The following is an 18,367-nucleotide window of genomic DNA, read 5'->3' as shown; positions in this document are numbered from 1 at the left end:
CACAATGGTGTCTCCTGCGTGGTTGGTTTTATGGACTCTGGGAAACATGCATAAGGTATGAGTGTAGTGGAGTAATAGGGGTGAGAAGAAAGATTTTCTCAGGGAAGAGTTTCTGGGATAAACTTGAGGATTTTAAGAGTGACTGGAGTTCCTGTTGTTCTGGAATGGGGTCACTGTGGCAGGATTAGTAGGTAAACGAATGTGACACCTGGTGGAGTCCTTCTGCCGGATAATCCCTGCGGATCAAAACCACAGTGATGGAACCTTTATTGCAGGTAGGATTATTAGGTCAGGATCGGTTTTTAGGTGGTGGATTGTGGCTCTTTTTGTGGATGTAAGATTGGTTTCAATGTTGCGGGATTTAAGTAATGATGGTGTGGCAAGGTCTGAGGTTAAAAATTAGTGGGATGTTAAAGGGGTATTAGAGGATAGTTGGGGAGAACTATGGTTGGATGAAGAAATGAACCGAGTAAGGCAGGGTTCATTATTGGTTTTTGTTTGAGTGTGATTGTTAGGTTTGGTGGTGAAAAAGTACTTCCACTGGAGGAACTGGGAGAAGGAGAAAATGTCTTTAACAAGTCCAGTATGATTGAATTTGGGAATAGAGCAAAATGAAAGGACTTTGGAAAGGACTGACACTTCTGTGGGACTAGGGGTTTTGGAGGATAGGCTGACGACTATGTTTCTGGTCTGTTAAGGTTTTGGGTTTTCTGTGGTTGTGGTGGGGAGTTTCTGGGGGTGTGGTACGTGTAGTAAGTTTGTAATTACATGTTTGTTGGCTATTAGGGGATGTGTGAGAGGTTTCTAGGCTCTTGCAGAGCTGGAGGATAGTGGAAGTCAAGGCAGAAGTACGAGGCATACAAATATGAGAGTTTTTTGAAGTGGTGTTGAGCATAGAGATTGGTACTTTGATGGACAGGCCATTTGGTGGAGGGGGGTGAGGGAGTCCAGAGCTAGGCAACAATTCAGGAACAGTATGCGGGACTGGGTTATGGCTAGGGGTTATCTGTATTGGTGCAGATAGAAGCAGCAAAAACCCATAGTGGAAAAAAAAATGCCTAAATCCAAGTAAAATACATGGGAATAACTCATTGAAGCACACAAAATCACATGCGAAAAACTCGAGGACAGAATGGGTTAAGGACGCGGGTAGAAAATAGTCAAACCTTAGGAAGTAGGCCCGATAGTGAATGGCAAAAACACAGTGAGATTTAAGAGAAAATAAATCAAAATACAATAATAGTGGGATGCCGGATAGTGGGTCACAATGTCTGGGCAGAGGGAACAGCAGATGTAATTGGGTTTGGAGAGGTTAATACATGCGTGTTGCAGTAATGGAAGAGGGAGGGGGTGGAGGTTGGTAAGGTTGAGATTCAACAAGTATGTGTAGCACAGGAGAGCATGGAAAATATACACAGGGATTACTTGGGGGAGGGACTCCTCCAGCAGTCAGATACATCCATCCATAAACCGTGCCACACTGACCCCCATTCCAGAAATCCAATGGAATCTCCAGTCCCTCATTAAACTCTTAGGCCCATCCCAGAAATTCTCTCCTGACTCTTTCTCGTCATCCCTACCACTCCCCACACACTTATCTTGTGCATGCTTCTTGAACTCCATAAACCCAACCACACAGGATGCCCCACTGTGGCCAATTACTGTGCCATACTGAGAGCATCTCTACTCTTGTGGAACAACACCTTCAGCGTGTTAGCCATAGTGGGATGGCAGGTGGAATATAAGAAAATATTTTAAAGTTTTGCCATCTTTTATGACAGCCTGAAAACTATTTTTGTGGTCAGCCAGAAATCAATGGAGAACATACTGACCATAGTTTTCAGTCTTCAGTTCGCATTCTTCCTCTACTCACTGAAAGAAAGGTTTTTACTCTCTGTTTACTCAGCGGGATCAGGCACTATGATTTTCATAGATAAAAGATTTGCATTCCAGCTGGCTAATGTATTCAGTAAAAGTTCACATGCACAAACATAGTAATAATCACAATAATAATAGTAATACTGATGATGATGATGATGATGATGATGATGATGATGATGATGTCTCTATCATATGAGCAGTCCAGAGGCGACCTTTACAGATAGTTCCAGTTAAATGGCTTTTTGCCTTGACTTCTAATCGTCAAAGTTAATTGCTTGCCACAAAAGTGGAAAATAATCTCACCACTTGTCTCTCAGTGTTGTTAACATTTATGGGCGGCACACAAACAATTACTTCCGTGAAATCTAAGCGATCCAGGTTAGTCCTCAAAAACTCATTTCCTATTTGTACCGAAAAAATGCATTTAGTTGCAGACTGGCTGTGATGTCATCAAAGGCAGCACGTATGCCGGCGTTTGACTGACATAGACTGATTGATAGCTGGGTGTGAAGTGAATGTCACTGCCTCTCAGACCATATTTAATATGAGCACAACAGACAGTCGAACGGAACATATGCCATTACCTGTTCTATGCCCATATAGCAGCATCTAAATGGCCACTTTCTTAGACACACACTAATTTATAACATTGTTTTGTATCAATCTAAAATCTTCGTAATTTTTGTATGAATGGAGTTACGTTGGCTTTAATTACAGAAAAAGCTGTAGCTCGACTCTCTTTAAACTTTGCTGGCTACAATTTTTAGAATGGAGACTACGTATTGATTGTTATTTACATCAAAGTCTTGAAACTTGTTAAAGCTTTATTAATTAATGCATGTAATCTGAACTTTCTATCATTAATATAAATGGTACTTAATCTATTACAAATAAGGACATTTTGTCCCAAATGTAGTTTTCAGTAAATTACTTGAATACTATTAAAGGTAGCTTAATAGGGTCACATAGTTAATGTTCTTATATCAATCTGAAGCTTCATATGAATTTTCATATTTCTGAATCTAATATTTAGTGCCTTCAGGACTTTGTAAAAATGTTGATTTTGATCAAAATTTTGCTCTGGTCAAGTTGAGACTTACAACAGTTAATTGTGACATACGTATGCACATTCTGAACAATTTTTGGCTTTCTAGCTTTATTATTTAGCGCCACTTTTTTTTTTTACTTAAAACAATGTACTTAGTGAAATTTTTCATCTGATCATTCTGAGCTATAACATTAATGTACTGAAGCATATGTTGACAAAGCTTGGAAAAGCTACTTCAATTTTTAATTTCATTCTTAGATTATGGTGCAATACTTATATGCTACGCACAGGTACGTTATGACGACATGGCACTAGTAGCAGTGAACTGGGGTAACTCCTGGCACACTCACTCACCACTGTCTCTCTCAAATGATACAGCGCTTGTTTTGCCACACCATAACTTACCTAACTGTATAAAAGACACCAACCATTTCCTCCACCAACTTCCCACAGTTCCAGTTCCTTTACCACCTCGCACCTTGCTCGTCGCTGTTTATGTCACCTCCCTCTATCCTAACATCCGTAATGCCCATGGCATTGCTGCTATTCAGCACTATCTTTTCCAGCACCCAGCTGACTCTAGACCTACAACTTTCATGCTGGTCACCATATCCAACTGTATCCTCACCCACAGTTATGTCCCTTTTGAGGGCCCACCTAGAAACAAATCCGTGACACAGCAATGGGCCCATGCATGGCACCAGCCTATGCCAACCTATTCATGAGCATGTAGAGAAATCCGTCCTAACGACCCAGAATCTCAAACCCTTCAAATGGCTCAGGTTCATTGAAGACATCTTCGTGATCTGGACAGAGGGTGAGTACATACTATCCAAATTCCCCCAGAAACTCAATACCTTCTCCCTCGCTTGCATTGGCATCTACATCTGTATCTACAAACTCTGCAAGCCTCTGTATGGTGTGTGCAGAGGGTACGTTGTACCATTAGTAGTCATTTTCCTTTCTGTTCCACTCACAAATAGAACAAGGGAAAAAAGACTGTTCATTTGTGTCCATGGTCCGTAAGTGAAATGTATGTTGGTAGTAAGATCATTCTGCAGTCAGCTTCAAATGCTGATTTTCTAACTTTTCTCAATAGTGTCCCTTGAGAAGAATGTTGGTTGCATTACCTGTTTAATGTACTTTGTGAACACAGTGTGGATAACAAAAGAACTGTGTTAATCAAACATCTTGTCAGACATATTATCTGCAATAAAATTATGGGCAAAATCTTTGATCATTTTCAAATTTGAACTGAAGTACAATAGGGTAATAGACTGTCTCCACTCCTGTTCAACCTAGTACTCAATATCAGACATTTTAGGAAAAAAAATACCTGGAATAAATATTAGAACAAAATATAAACAAGTAGACATTAAGTGCTTTGCTTTTTTTTTATGATCTAGCAATAATTACCTGGACTCCTGAAGAAGCAAGCCACACCGTTAAGAAGTTTCGAGACTGCCATCAGGATCAGACTCAGAATCTCTTATGAGAAGAGACAACACGTAGCCTCGAAGAGCTGAAACCTGGCATCACTCACAACCAAGTGTGGCAATGTCTGACAAGTTAAACACTTAAACTATCTGGTGGAACTATGGGAAACTCCAACAATGAAACAGTAGCGAAAGGTGTACACACACACACACACACACACACACACACACACACACACACTAGCTGGAGACCAATTGACCTGCCCTTCTTTTTAAGTGTCCCAAACGTATCCCTCCCTTTTCCCAAATGAATGAACAGTTAGTTCTGAAAGCTAGTTTGTGTGTCCCCTTTAGGTGTGTGTGTGTGTGTGTGTGTGTGTGTGTGTGTGTGTGTGTCGACAGTACTATACGGTGTGTGTGTGTGTGTGTGTGTGTGTGTGTGTGTGTGTGTGTGTGTGTCGACAGTACTATACAGTTTGCCTGCTGAAGCTAAGTACTGACAAGCTTCTGCCTCATAAGTTATTGCTTCAGTCTTATCAAGTTTCCCTTTGATGCAATTAACAGTATATGATTATAGTTCATATTAATACTGTACACTGTGTGCAGGTTTCTATTGAAGTTAGTCCCTTTGGCTACAGATGGTGTATAGGTAACTTCTAGGAAGTAATTCTAATAATGAATGAAAAAACTGAAAATGTTAACAACTACCTGTTTGCTTATGAATGCCATGTCTTCATTTATTTGTATTTGATTCAAATATGTAAAAAGTGTCTGACTGGGACGTTAAAGTTGTTGAATATTGCTTATAATTAAAACAAAATAATTGTAAGAATTTTTCCATTGAGAGATTGTGGCAATTTCTTTCAGTTTACTTGTCATGTAAGTACAACATCTGTATCAAGTATGCTGTACTGTTGACCTGACTCACTTGGCTCGAACAAAATTCCAGGAAATTTTCCCCTTCTATGGCCCAATCTGTATAATGAAATTAATCTCAAAACAGGTTTCTATTGGTTTTGTACATTTTCACTGGCACACTATTAACAGTTGAAATTATTGTGATTTTTTTTTTTTTTGTATAAATTTTGTACTTGTTATAAACATAATGTCTCAAGAGAAATCTGAAGAACATCCTCATTATAAGCATATTCAGCATTATTATTAGAAAATCTGCCAAAAAGTTTGTCATATTAATGTGAGGGTTGACCTGTGAAGTGGATTATATAAAATAGAAGATTCTGTAGATCAAATATAAACTGATATCGAGTTAAAACTTTGAATTCCATAACACAATGCTACGAAAATCATTTCGGGTGATTCCAGATGTTAATATGTTTTCTTAAACCTTCTAATGAAGTATAAAATGAACTGAAACTTGCATTCAGCCATGTCTCCCACCATCAGTTCTCTTAGCAAAATGTTTGAAACACTGAATTGTGTATATGGAAATGAAATTTTCTGTGTCTTTTTCATCTCTGATGAGTGAGTGCTGCTGTGTACGAAGAAAGAATGAATATTAGTTGAAACTAATTGGAAAACAGCCTAAATATAAATTGTGTACATGACAGATATGACATTTAACCCAGAACACTATTAACAAAGTCGACACTATTTATAAACAAAATTTTAACCTTTACTGTAAGTTAAGATACATGTATTTTTGACATTTTAATAAAAATAATTCTTTTCAATCATCGACATTCAATACACCAATTTTACATGCACTATGTTTCAGAAAGAAATTTGCACGTGGGCATGGGAGCTGTTAACCACTGTCTACAATCTACCAGCAGATCGTTTGTATGTTACGTATTTTGGAGGAGATACAGCAGCTGGATTGGCACCAGATGAGGAGTGTCGACAGATTTGGATAAATTTGGGGTAATGTGTTTTAATGCAAGAAACAGTAATTTTAAAAGTTTTGTTAGTAGAAACATTTGTGCAGTGTTGGACAGAATCAGTGTTCACGTTGGGTACTATTGCAGAGAGAGACTTGTGGTCAACAAATTAATTGAAAGTTCCCACTGTGATCTAATTTTCTATTGATAAGAAAGAAAATCTTTGTATAAAATTGTGAGCAAATAGGAAATTGGCTGATAAGACCAAAACACAATCATACCTACTGAAAAAAAAAGTCATTGACTGGCAGATAGCAGCAGGAGCAACAGTAATGTGCATGAATATTTTTTGAAGCTCATTATGCCTAGAAAATAAAGACTGCATGCAGTAACAAAACACACTGTTATTGCGCTATAATAAAACATTTATAACTTTTAGGTTTAAAGTGCCATATTTGTCCTTCTTCATGAAGAACTTTCCTGAACTTCGTGATTTTATTTAAGTGGTGTATGAAAGAATACACTAAGCAGATTCAGAAGGATGTAGGTTGCAGTAGGTACTGGGAGATGAAGAAGCTTGCACAGGATAGAGTAGCATGGAGAGCTGCATCAAACCAGTCTCAGGACTGAAGACCACAACAACAACAACATGAAAACCAAAATGTGTGATAACTGTAAAAATAACCAGAGGTTTTCACATGGAAATACGAAGTTTTTTAAGAGTTTTTGAAGTTCATCACATACTACACCTCCAGTAATGCATTTGTTGTGTAATGCCCTGTTGTGTATCATCAGTCCATTGTATAACAGGAATGCAAATGTGTATGTGTAGAAAAGTGAGGCTTAATGTAAACTAGTACAAAAAGTAAATTTATGCTTGTGTATCCTGCTACTGGTGCACTGGATCTGTATTTGTAAAGAGCAGAGATCAAATATTTGTTTGTCTTCCAACTTTAGGATTTCTGCCATTTCCTTAATCAGTTAAACAAAATGCTGGGAGGGTTTTCTTGAAAAGCACACAGCCAGTTTGCTTTCCCATACTTCCACTATCTGAGCTTGTGCTTGTTCTATGTGAGCTGCCATCTCTCTCTCTCTCTCTCTCTCTCTCTCTCTCTCTCTCTCTCTCCCTCCCCCCTCACTCCCACCCCTTTCTCTCATTTTAAGATGATACACCAAAATATTATAATTGTGATTCCTTTTGCTTTTATTTGCCTTTCTTCCAAGCAATGGAACTCTCACTGTAGTGCAACATAATTAACGTTTGACGATTCCTGACCTACTACCAAAATATATTCTAGAATGTATAGCTGCATTAATGCACTGTGGTGTTGAACGTCGGTGACACAGCTTCCCTATTTTATTCAAAGAGAGCTATGTGGTAAGCAAGCACACAAGAAAAGTACTCACAACAGTCAAACAGTTTAATGACGACACAAAACTTTACAATCCAGCACAGGCATTTACACCACAAGTCTGAAATAGCACAGCTGAAAGCAGTATCTAGTATTGTAGCAAAATCCAGTTCACGAGAGCAGAATCCTGGTAATTATCATAAAATTGCAAGCCAGAATGGATTAACTGGTCTCTGCTCCTTGTTATACATCAGCGATTGGTGTCTCGGTGAACTGTGATGGCATCGATAGGTGCCGTCGTGTGCAGACCTCAGTCCCCGGGTTGATGGTGCCGCTGGCTGTTGGCTGGCCCCATACTGAACTTAATGAAGGTGTGGGTGATATGTTAATGATGGCTCACTTGGCCGCCTTGCAGAAGTGGAGGCGACATCCAGTCTCCGTCTGGCAGTTCCCGCACCAGTGATGGCAACTCAATTAGTCTTTACTTCACGTGGAAGACACGTGTCGTGGTTGAGGCTCTGGCCTGTGAATGGTTGCAATATGAGTGTGTTACCACATTCCTCTTGCCTTGGGGAGACGACAGTTGGGATGGCTGCTGCGATGCTCCAGATCTGTCTGTTGCTAAGTTTCCTCTAGGAATGTAATGTCTGAGGCATTGGGCTGTGCTGAATCCGATGTTGCCAGAAATTCCTGTAGTGTAACATATCACTTTGGTTAAGTGAAGCATTGCACGAGCATTTTTAGAACCAGTGAGTACTGATTGTCACTAAAAAAAGTTTAATTTTGTAATGAATTAGTATACTGTACCATTTGGATGCACGTTTTATATATGCACGTATATTATGAAATGGATAGATGCAGCATGTCTGCAAGCTGGTATGATGATAAACGTCACACCATTGTTGTAGTACCCCGAGGTTGGGCAGTTTATTGCGTATCACTTGCCCTGCCTTAGAGATATGATGCGACCCATGGAGGAAGAGCAGCTGTGACATTGCCTGTGACGTCACAGGAACAAAAGAAAACTTGTTATATAATCACTCAGTTAGAATCTGTGGACTAAGAACATATTTTGCACACAGTCCTTATTAATGTAATTGTGGTGTTCCTAATAATGAAGCGGTTTTGGACTCAATGGTCATTGTAAACAAGAGCACAGTATATGATGTAATGTTTACGAGAAGCATTGTACTTATTTCAAGAATGGATGTTGGATTTCTGCTCCTAATTTCCAAGACAAACTGCAGCAGTTCGAGAAAAGAAGTTCAATCATAAGATATTAGCAAGTATGCAGAAATAATAAGATGAGCACAATTAAATAATCGCAAGTTGTAGCTCCTGATCAGACCACACATTGCCATCCATTATCATGGTAAACACCCAATGCAACATCATACCCCCTTGTTGGCAGGAACTGGGGAGTTAGACAGGAAATGGCGTTTGTGAAGGTGGCTCCACTTGACCTGGTTGGAAGTGCCGCAGCTCAGTGGTGGGCGTCAACCACTCTAGCTCCAAGGTAGGATATGTTTTTATGTCTTGCTCCCAGAAGGTGTGGATGTGAATGTGCCACAGTGGCACCAGCTTACCTTCTGGTTGCACTTCCTGTGGTAGGCCTTCTCTTGGCTCCAACTGAGGAAGATCCTACAAAGAGCTGAAAAATCAGCTGATGAGTGCTCTGTGTGTTTGGGTGTGTGCAGGGCATGACAAAGGACCAGAGGGGGTCCATTGGCTGGAATGATTATTGGAAAAGTTGGAGTGCTTGGGTGTGATTGCTGCTGATGTGATACGGGTGCACATGGGGGTGGTGGTAGTTGATCCTCCAGACAAAGCCACAGCTGATTTTGGTGACATGCTGTTTGCCCATTGCCCACTAGCAGTGTGAAGATGCACTGTCTCTGCTGCTTCTGTATATCTGCAAAGGTCCAGTGCTCCTGACAGCTAAAGTGCAGGACCAGATTTGAGTCTTTGGTTTGAATTTCAGTGATGGCAGTGTTTGGGATGGGTGTGAGACTGGCACCTGTAAGTGTAGTAGAATGTGCAGCTGGTGGACGTTCAACAGCTCTACTGGGCTCTTTCCATAGCACCACTTTGCCAATTCTGTTTGTTTCTGTGACCCAACATTGCACTATGTTACACAAGTATTCTCATTTGTTTGGTCACTACATTTTCACACCTAATGACCATTGTACAGCTGACTGGTTACAGGATTTTAGGCAATACAGTTGTAACAAATGAGGCTTTGTAACTTGTTGAAATGTCTCATTAAGTGATATTTTTGTTTGTTGCAGGATTCCACCCAGTCATGTACTACCAGGAAGCATGAAGGACAACTTTTGGGAAATGGGAGAGACAGGACCTTGTGGCCCATGTTCAGAACTGCATTTTGATCGGATTGGTGGCCGTGATGCATCTCACTTAGTTAATCAAGATGATCCAGATGTTCTTGAAATCTGGAATCTTGTGTTTATACAGTATAACAGGTGAGTAAATTTTGGCATTGTTTATTTAACATAACAAAAATTAGATGAGAGAAATCAAAACCAGAGTAAAAGTTGTGTGCACTGCTGATCAACTGCAACAAAACAGATCTTTAATTTGTGATAGGGAGACCCTGAAGTAGTAGAGTATTTGAATCATGTTTAAAAAAATTTGTGGCAACACTGCAAACCTCTTGCAAAAAGTGGATGTGTCTTTACTGCAGCTCTGTTTGTTTACATATACAATGCACAGTAAATTAGATATATCTTTCATTCTGTTTACACTTGTAGAATGGATTGTCATATTAGTTTCATAGATAAGATCCCTATGCATGTCACAGTGATGTAGAGGTAATCAGTCATCCTGGGTTCAAGCCCACCCATTGCTTAAATTTTGAATAAAAGCATCAGAAATCATGGCCAAAGACTTCCAGTATGAGGAGTCAGCTTTGTTCTGTCAACGGCTTTGCCAGAGTGGCCGGAGGAGTGGAGTTAGATTCAGGCCACATTCTTGGCCTTTGCGTGGAAAACTATCCTTAAAAGGTGAAACAAGTTGTTATGATAAATGGCACGTGGATGCAGAAGGCACCAGAAACTGCAGTGTTAAAGGCATGTTATGTGTATCCACAGAGCAGTTGGTCTGTAATTGAAAAAGTACCATGGCAAACTCTCCTTGAGCATAAGATTTGGGATTAGTCCCCCATCCAGAATTCGGGCAGGGGATTGCCAAGGTGGAAGTAACCATGAGATAAAGACTGAATAACAAGTGAAAGTATAACATTCTGTGAGTTAGGGCATGAATGGTCAGAAATCTGAATGTGGAAAGTAAGCTAGGAAATCTTAAAAGCTAAGTGCTAAGTTTGTCTAGATATAGTGGAGGTCAAGAAAGTGAAATGGGAAGAAAAGCATTTCTGATCAGACACTGGAGTAATATCAACAGCAGCAGGAAATGATATAATGAGAGTAGGATTAGCTGTGATGAGGAAGGATGGGCAAGAGTGAGTTACTATGAACAGGTCATCGATAACGTTGTTCTCATCAGGATGACAGAAAACCAATATCAACAGCAGTAGTGCAGGTAAACATGCTGACGTCACAAGCAGAAGATGAATTGGTATGGAAAGTATATGAGGATATTGTCAGGGCAATTAAATATGTGAAGAGAGGTGATCATCTAGTAATCTTTGGGAGGCTGGAATACTGTGCTAGGGGAAGGAACTGAAGATTGTCTTACAGGAGAGTATAGACTCAGTTGTAGGAATGGGATACTAAAGCAACCAATAGAGCTCTGCAATAAATTTCAACCAGTAATAGTGCATACACTGTTCAAAAATCACATGAGGTGGTTCTGTACTTCAAAGAGGCCTGTAGACATGTGTTCATTTCAGCTGGGTTACATCAGTGTCACACAGAGATTACAAATTCAGCCCAGGGGCAGATATGGACTCAGATCACAATTTAGTAATGATGAAGAGTGGACTTAGACTTAATAGGCTCTTTCAGAAGAATCAATATGGAAATAAGTGGGATATTTAAGCACTGAGGAATGATGAGGTGTCTTTGATGTTCTCTAAGGTTGTAGATACTGTTATAATACTACAATAGGCGGTTCAGTTGAAGATGAATGGACATCTTTAAAAAGGGCAAACAGAGAAGTTGGGCAGAGAAAAATAGGTACAAGGAGCGTATCTGTGGGGAAACTTTGAGCAACAGAAGATAGAATTTATTTGATCACCAAAAGAAGGAAATACAAAAAGTTCAGGAAAATAAAGGAATGCAGCCTATTAAGTCACAGATGAAACAAATTGAAAAGCAAGTAAGTAAAGATAAAATAGCTGCAGGAAAAATGTGAAAAAAAGTTTTGTGAAGGGCTAATTCAGCATGTAGAAAGGCAAAACAACCTGTGACGAAAGCAAAGGCATAAACATTAAGAGTGCAGTTGGAATTCCACTGTTTAAATGCAGTGAAAAAGGGAATAGGTGGAAATATTTCATTGAAGGTCTCTACAAGCATGAATGAGCTATTAGATGATCTGGTGGAAGAAATGGGAGCCGTTGTGGAAGGTAGAAAGGAAGATTGGGTTTAACGTCCCATCGACATCAAGGGCATTAGAGACGGATCACAAGCTTGGATTGTACCAAGGATGAGGAAGGAAATTGGCCATGTCCTTTCAAAGGAACCATCCCAGGAATTTGCCTGAAGTGATTTAGGGAACTCAGAAAACCTAAATTAGCACAGCCAGACACAGGTTTGAACTGTCATCCAGAATGCAATTCCAGAGTACTAACCACTGTGTCACCTCGATCGGTGTCAATGCAGATGACAAAGGATCCAGTGTTACATAAGTCAGACTTTTAAAAAAGTCTTAAAGACTTGTAGTCAAATAAGGTAGAAGGAAGAATTCCTTTAGATTTCTCTGAATTTGTTGGGGGAAGTAGCAACCATATGACTATTCAAGTTGGTTTGTAGAATATGAGTCTCAAGACATATAATCAGGATTTGGAACCATAACATCCACACAATCCCGATGATAGCAAGGGCACATAAGTGCAAGAACTGTTAATCTGCTTAATGGCTTGTGCATCCAGGTTTCTGACAAGAATAATATACAGAAAAATGAAAAAGAAAATTGAGGATCTGTAGAATGACAATGTTTGCCTTTAGGAAAGGTAAAGACATTAAAAAGGCAGTTCTGGTGGTGGGGTTATCAAATACAAGCAAGACTTTTCTTAAATGTTAAGATACATATGTAGGATTCGACAATGTAATATGGTGCAAGATTTTCATAAGTATAAGCTACAGTTAAAGACATGTAATATACAATATGTCTAAGAATCAAGAAAATCAATAAGGTTGAAAGGCCAAGAACAAAGTATACAGATTAGAGAGAGTATAAGACAAGGATGTAGCCTTTCTCCTCTACTGTTCAATCTGTACATCGAAGAGTATAAAATAAAAGAAAGGTTTAGGAGTGGGACTGACTGAATTTCAGGGTTAGAGGATATTGGTGGTAACATTCACTGATGACATTATTATCTGTAGTGAAAGTAAGAAAGAATTGCAGGATCTGTTGAATGGGATGATCAGTCTAGTGATCATGCAGTATGGATTGAGAGTGAACTGAAAAGACTTAAGAAAAATCCGGACACTTTCATAGGATTTGTCTATGTACAAAAAGGTTTTGGCAATGTAATATTGTGCACACAGGTGATACACAGTATGTATGATAATACAATCAGCATTAGAGATCGTGAAGTACACAAAGTGAAGGGAGTCTGCTACCTTGGAAGCAAAGAACATAAGACAGATGGAGAAGGGAGCACATAACAAGCAGATTAGCACAGGCCTTTCTTCCTTCCACAACAGCCCCCATTTCTTCCACCAGATCATCTAACAGCTCATTCATGTTTGTAGAGACCTTCAATGAAATATTTCCACCTATTTCCTTTTTCACTGCATTCAAACAGTGGAATTCCAACTGCACTCTTAATGTTTATGCCTTTGTTTTCACCACAGTTGTTTTGACTTTTCTATATGCTGAATTAGCCCTTCACAAAACTTTTTTCACATTTTTCCTGCAGCCTTTTTATCTTCACTTCCCTGCTTTTAAATTTGTTTCATTTGTGACAAGGCTGCATTCCTTTATTTTCATGAACTTTTTGTATTTCCTTCTTTTGGAAATCAAATAAATTCTATCTTCTGTTGCTCAAAGTTTCCCCACAGATACGCTCCTTGTACCTATTTTTCTCTGCCCAACTTCTCTGTTTGCCCTTTTTAAAGATGTCCATTCATCTTCAACTGAACTGCCTATTGTAGTATTATAACAGTATCTACAACCTTAGAGAACATCAATGACACCTCATCATTCCTCAGTGCTTAAATATCCCACTTATTTCCATATTGATTCTTCTGAAAGAGCCTATTAAGTCTAAGTCCACTCTTCATCATTACTAAATTGTGATCTGAGTCCATATCTGCCCCTGGGCTGAATTTGTAATCTCTGTGTGACACTGATGTAACCCAGCTGAAATGAACACATGTCTACAGGCCTCTTTGAAGTACAGAACCACCTCATGTGATTTTTGAACAGTGTGTGCACTATTACTGGTTGAAATTTATTGCAGAGCTCTATTGGTTGCTTTAGTATCCCATTCCTACAACTGAGTCTATACTCTCCGGTAAGACAGTCTTCAGTTCCTTCCCCTAGCACAGTATTCCAGCCTCCCAATGATTACTAGATCATCACCTCTCTTTACATATTTAATTGCCCTGACAATATACTTTCCATATCAATTCATCTTCTGCTTGTGACATCGGCATGTTTACCTGCACTATTACTGTTGATATTGACTTTTTGTCATCCTCATGAGAACAACGTTATCGATGACCTGTTCATAGTAACTCACTCCTGCCCATCCTTCCTCATCACAGCAAACCTACTCTCATTATGCCATTTTCTGCTGCTGTTGATATTACCCCAGTGTCTGATCAGAAATGCTTTTCTTCCCATTCCACTTTCTTGACCTCCACTATATCTAGCCTGAAACTTAGCACTTCGCTTTTAAGATTTCCTAGCTTACTTTCCACATTCAGATTTCTGACAATTCATGCCCTAACTCACAGAATGTTATACTTTCACTTGTTATTAAATCTTTCTCTCATGGTTACCTCCACCTTGACAAAACTATTTGTTGCTCAAAATGATGTACAAGGGTACCACTGGGCAAACAAACAGGCAACAGTTCATCCATTTGTGTTCTATTATAAAGATCAAGATAAACTAATGAGTCCCAGTTTTTGTGTTATAAGTGACTACAGCAGTGCAATCTTTTCAACTGCAATTAACAAACCAAATAAAATTGCTTCACCCTTCCGTAAACAAACTGATGTTCTTCTCTGATGGTACTGCAAGCCTATATAAAAACAAGAAAAATTGTTGACATCTCCTTTCACAAAGAAGACTGTGGACTAGATGTAGAATCACACTTTTTTGCATCATGCCATGGGAAGAATGCATGTGATGGAGTTGGCAGCACAACAAAGCGAGCTGTCACTAAAGCTAGTCAGCAGTGGACCTGTTGCGCGGAGTGGCCACGCAGTTAAAAGCGCCACGTCACGGATTGTGCGTTCGCTCCTGCTGGAGGTTTGAGTCCTCCCTCTGGCATGGGTGTATGTGTTGTTCTTAGCGTAAGTTAAAGTAGCATGTAGGTCTAGGGATCGGTGACCTCAGCAGTTTGATCCCATAGGTATTCACCCACATTTTCTGTGGGCCTATGGGAACCAGATATTGACACCTCAATAAATGTTTAAATTCTGTAAAGAACAGGTAAAAGGGATTACCTGTGTTTTTATAAAATGTGTGGAAATTCACGAACTCTTCGCCAGTGTCTTGGAGGAAAGGTTCAGCACTTGTCAGATGATTAAAGGCACATGATTTTTTTTTATCTTATATGTCAGTCACACAACATGCTCAGGTGTCAGTTCACATCAACATCCCCCAATAACGAACACCATCAGTGCGGAAAACTTGTACCAGCGACACTTAAAAATAGTGGGTTGTGTTTATGGCGAACATTGGTGGATTACTGAAGTTGATAGTATTGATTGCCAAAACCAAGATGTGCATGTTACGTTTTACCACCCATCAGGACCAAGGACCTCATTTAAAAAAGTTGAAAAGGGTCAAGTCTGGATATCTGTTAAAAACGTACTAAAGAAGCTGTCTCCCCTGTAATTTACAGCAGTGACAGGGTGAACTGCTAACCTAATGCCCAAACCGAGTGAAGAAATTTCTCTGTTGTTGAATGAGCAACATAGTAAAAACAAATAAGTTGAAAACAAGATAATGTAATTAGTTGACTCATTTTTAAAAAAAGTTATCATAGTATGTTTAAATTATGTAACTGATACACTTTATACATTAGTCAAAATATTACAGATATTAAAAAATGTATGTGACTCTTTTTTTTTTTAAACTTCCCATTGTATCTCAAAGTTGAAATTTATACTGTAGTTTGATATCATAAAGGTCTACAAAGTGTGTAATTTTCAGATTTTTATCTGGTCCTCTAACAGAGATATTGCAAGCCAAAGAATGAAAAAATTTAAAAAATCAATTTTTAAAATAATGTGTTTTTTCAGTGTAAGCTTCTCACCATTGAGATTTAAAAAGTAAATGTACTGTGTAGTGTAATAACACAAAAAATGTTAAGGCTGAGAAATTACTCCTTCTTTGGAAAAATACTGTTCAAAAATTGAATTTTTTTTTAATTTGCGACCAATAAATTTGAGCGATTAAAAATATATTAAGGAATACATTCATGGTGATCATGGTTTTAATTTATAGCCCAGTGTGTGCTGAATTAAATGTTTCTTATTTGAAAGGCCTGGGGCAACATGTTACTGAATAATTCAAGAAACTGCAGATACTTATACAGGGTGTCTACGACCCGGGACAACTGGGAGATCTGGGAAAAACCCGGGATTTTTTTCATCCGGGAGAAAACCGGGAAAAACCCGGGATATTTTTAGAATTCCAGAAATTTTTCATTGTTTTAGTTTTCAGTTAAATTTTTGTAATTTTGACTAGTAAGAACCGACACACTAACAAAGGATATTACTGTATCCCGCTACTGCAGAATAATACTTCAACAATAAAACATGAACGAGAGAAAAAAACGAAAATAACTTAAATTTCAAAGGAAATGCGCCATATACGACGACGACACAAGTGCTCATGCAAGCGTCTGCCAATTGAAAATGTGTCAAAGGCTTTAGGAAGACTATGCAGTGCTTCATAACAACAAATTGCCTCCAATGAGCGTGAAGTCGCAACTGTTTACATTCAATTTGTTTTAGCATTTAACGTGCGGGCTCATGCGCATGCGCAGTAGAGTCACGTTTGAGTAGTAGATTCTCCCGCTTCTGTCAACAGGAATGTGGCTGTTGGCTGTGCAAGCAGTCGCAGCAAGCAGCTAGATACTTCCAGGAAATGGGGGCACGTAATTCATATTCTTGAGGGGGGAGGAAAAAAAAACTTGTTCCACAAAGCACCTAGCATCCAGCGCACGTTTGCCTATCAATTAGTCATATGATTTTGAAACGCTTCTCTGTTGGTTTTTGAACACATTTTAAGTTGATTTCTGAATGAATCATAAGCTGACTTTTGAATGCATGCATAGTGTACATGATGTCTCTGTCAGGAGAATCCTCGTTGCATCTAGAAATAAACTTTCCACAGACAAAAGGGGCGGGCTATACGAGCTGAGTGGAGTAAAGCCGAATGGATGAATGGCAATCGCTGTCTGATTATGTGGCTGATTGGGTGTGCAAATGATCAGCATTGTTATAATTACTAGCGAAATCCATAGATTCATACTATCAGAATGGAAATAAACGACTGACAGGAATAACAGGTGAGAAAGATTATGTATTATCTTCTCGGTGTGTCCAAAAAAATGAAGTTTTGACAGAAAATGTTTGGCCAGATCGCTACACTAGTAAGGACCAGTAGTGCAGTCCCCGGCTACCAGCCGCTTAAGTTCTATTATGGAAGTAACACGGAAAACGTGTTGTACGAACACGTAACAACGCCTAACCGGAGAATAATTGCGGGAGAACTAAACCAGTGATTCTGGCAGGGTTAGTGAAGTTAATCAGCAAACAAATGTTGGCAGTGGCAGCAATAGCTACAGAATTGGTGATGACAGGATTGTTTGTTAGAACGAGGACGGAGAAGAAACAAGGACATCACACAAATTATGGAAGAATAAGATGATTCCAAATTTATATAAAAATTTTGTAATACTAGTTTTCGATCTCATGCTAGAGATGAATGAAACGTGAAACTATTTCCTAACATAAAGCTTTTTGCTTGTAGTAGCTGTCGTGTTATAAAAATTGACCATTTGTGCCAAAACAGTCTCGTTTATTTGGTGTGTTATAAAATTGCTGCCGTATTAGAAAGGCCTATTTTGTTTTATCTAGCATACAGTGACAAAAGAGACGTAATCAGATCGAGAAACCACACTAGTCTTGGGTATTATTTGTATTAACAGCTTTTTCAGTATTAGACTACATTTTGATTTTCCATGTAGCAAAACTTTGATGAGGTAAAAGATTCTTTCACAGAAAGGAAAACACGCCATGTAAAGCTGTAGCAAGATTAGAGAGAAAAAAATGCTAGGAGCTAAGGTTTGAAGAAATGTGTAATTTCTTGCTTATCTCTTGTCAGTACTGGTTTTATATATCCTGTATTTAATTTTATGTTACACAAAACAGCAAGTTATTAACTAATGGGCAATGAAGAGTTCAGATTTTCCGAAGAGTTCTTGTT

The 18,367-nt window shown here is 38.9% G+C and overlaps 1 protein-coding gene across 1 annotated transcript in view; it reads left to right on the top strand.

The window, feature by feature from the left end:
• Window positions 1-18,367, top strand: part of LOC126162075 (alanine--tRNA ligase, cytoplasmic) — a 183,895-nt gene that overhangs the window by 26,497 nt on the left and 139,031 nt on the right. Inside the window, exons 4-5 of the mRNA XM_049918347.1 lie at window positions 6,101-6,246; window positions 9,844-10,035. Coding sequence (XP_049774304.1) covers window positions 6,101-6,246; window positions 9,844-10,035 — 338 coding nt within the window. The remainder of the gene's footprint in view (window positions 1-6,100; window positions 6,247-9,843; window positions 10,036-18,367) is intronic.

Source organism: Schistocerca cancellata, chromosome 2, assembly GCF_023864275.1.
Source record: "Schistocerca cancellata isolate TAMUIC-IGC-003103 chromosome 2, iqSchCanc2.1, whole genome shotgun sequence".
Classification (NCBI taxonomy): domain Eukaryota; kingdom Metazoa; phylum Arthropoda; class Insecta; order Orthoptera; family Acrididae; genus Schistocerca; species Schistocerca cancellata.
This window is presented reverse-complemented; position numbering and strand designations above follow the sequence as displayed.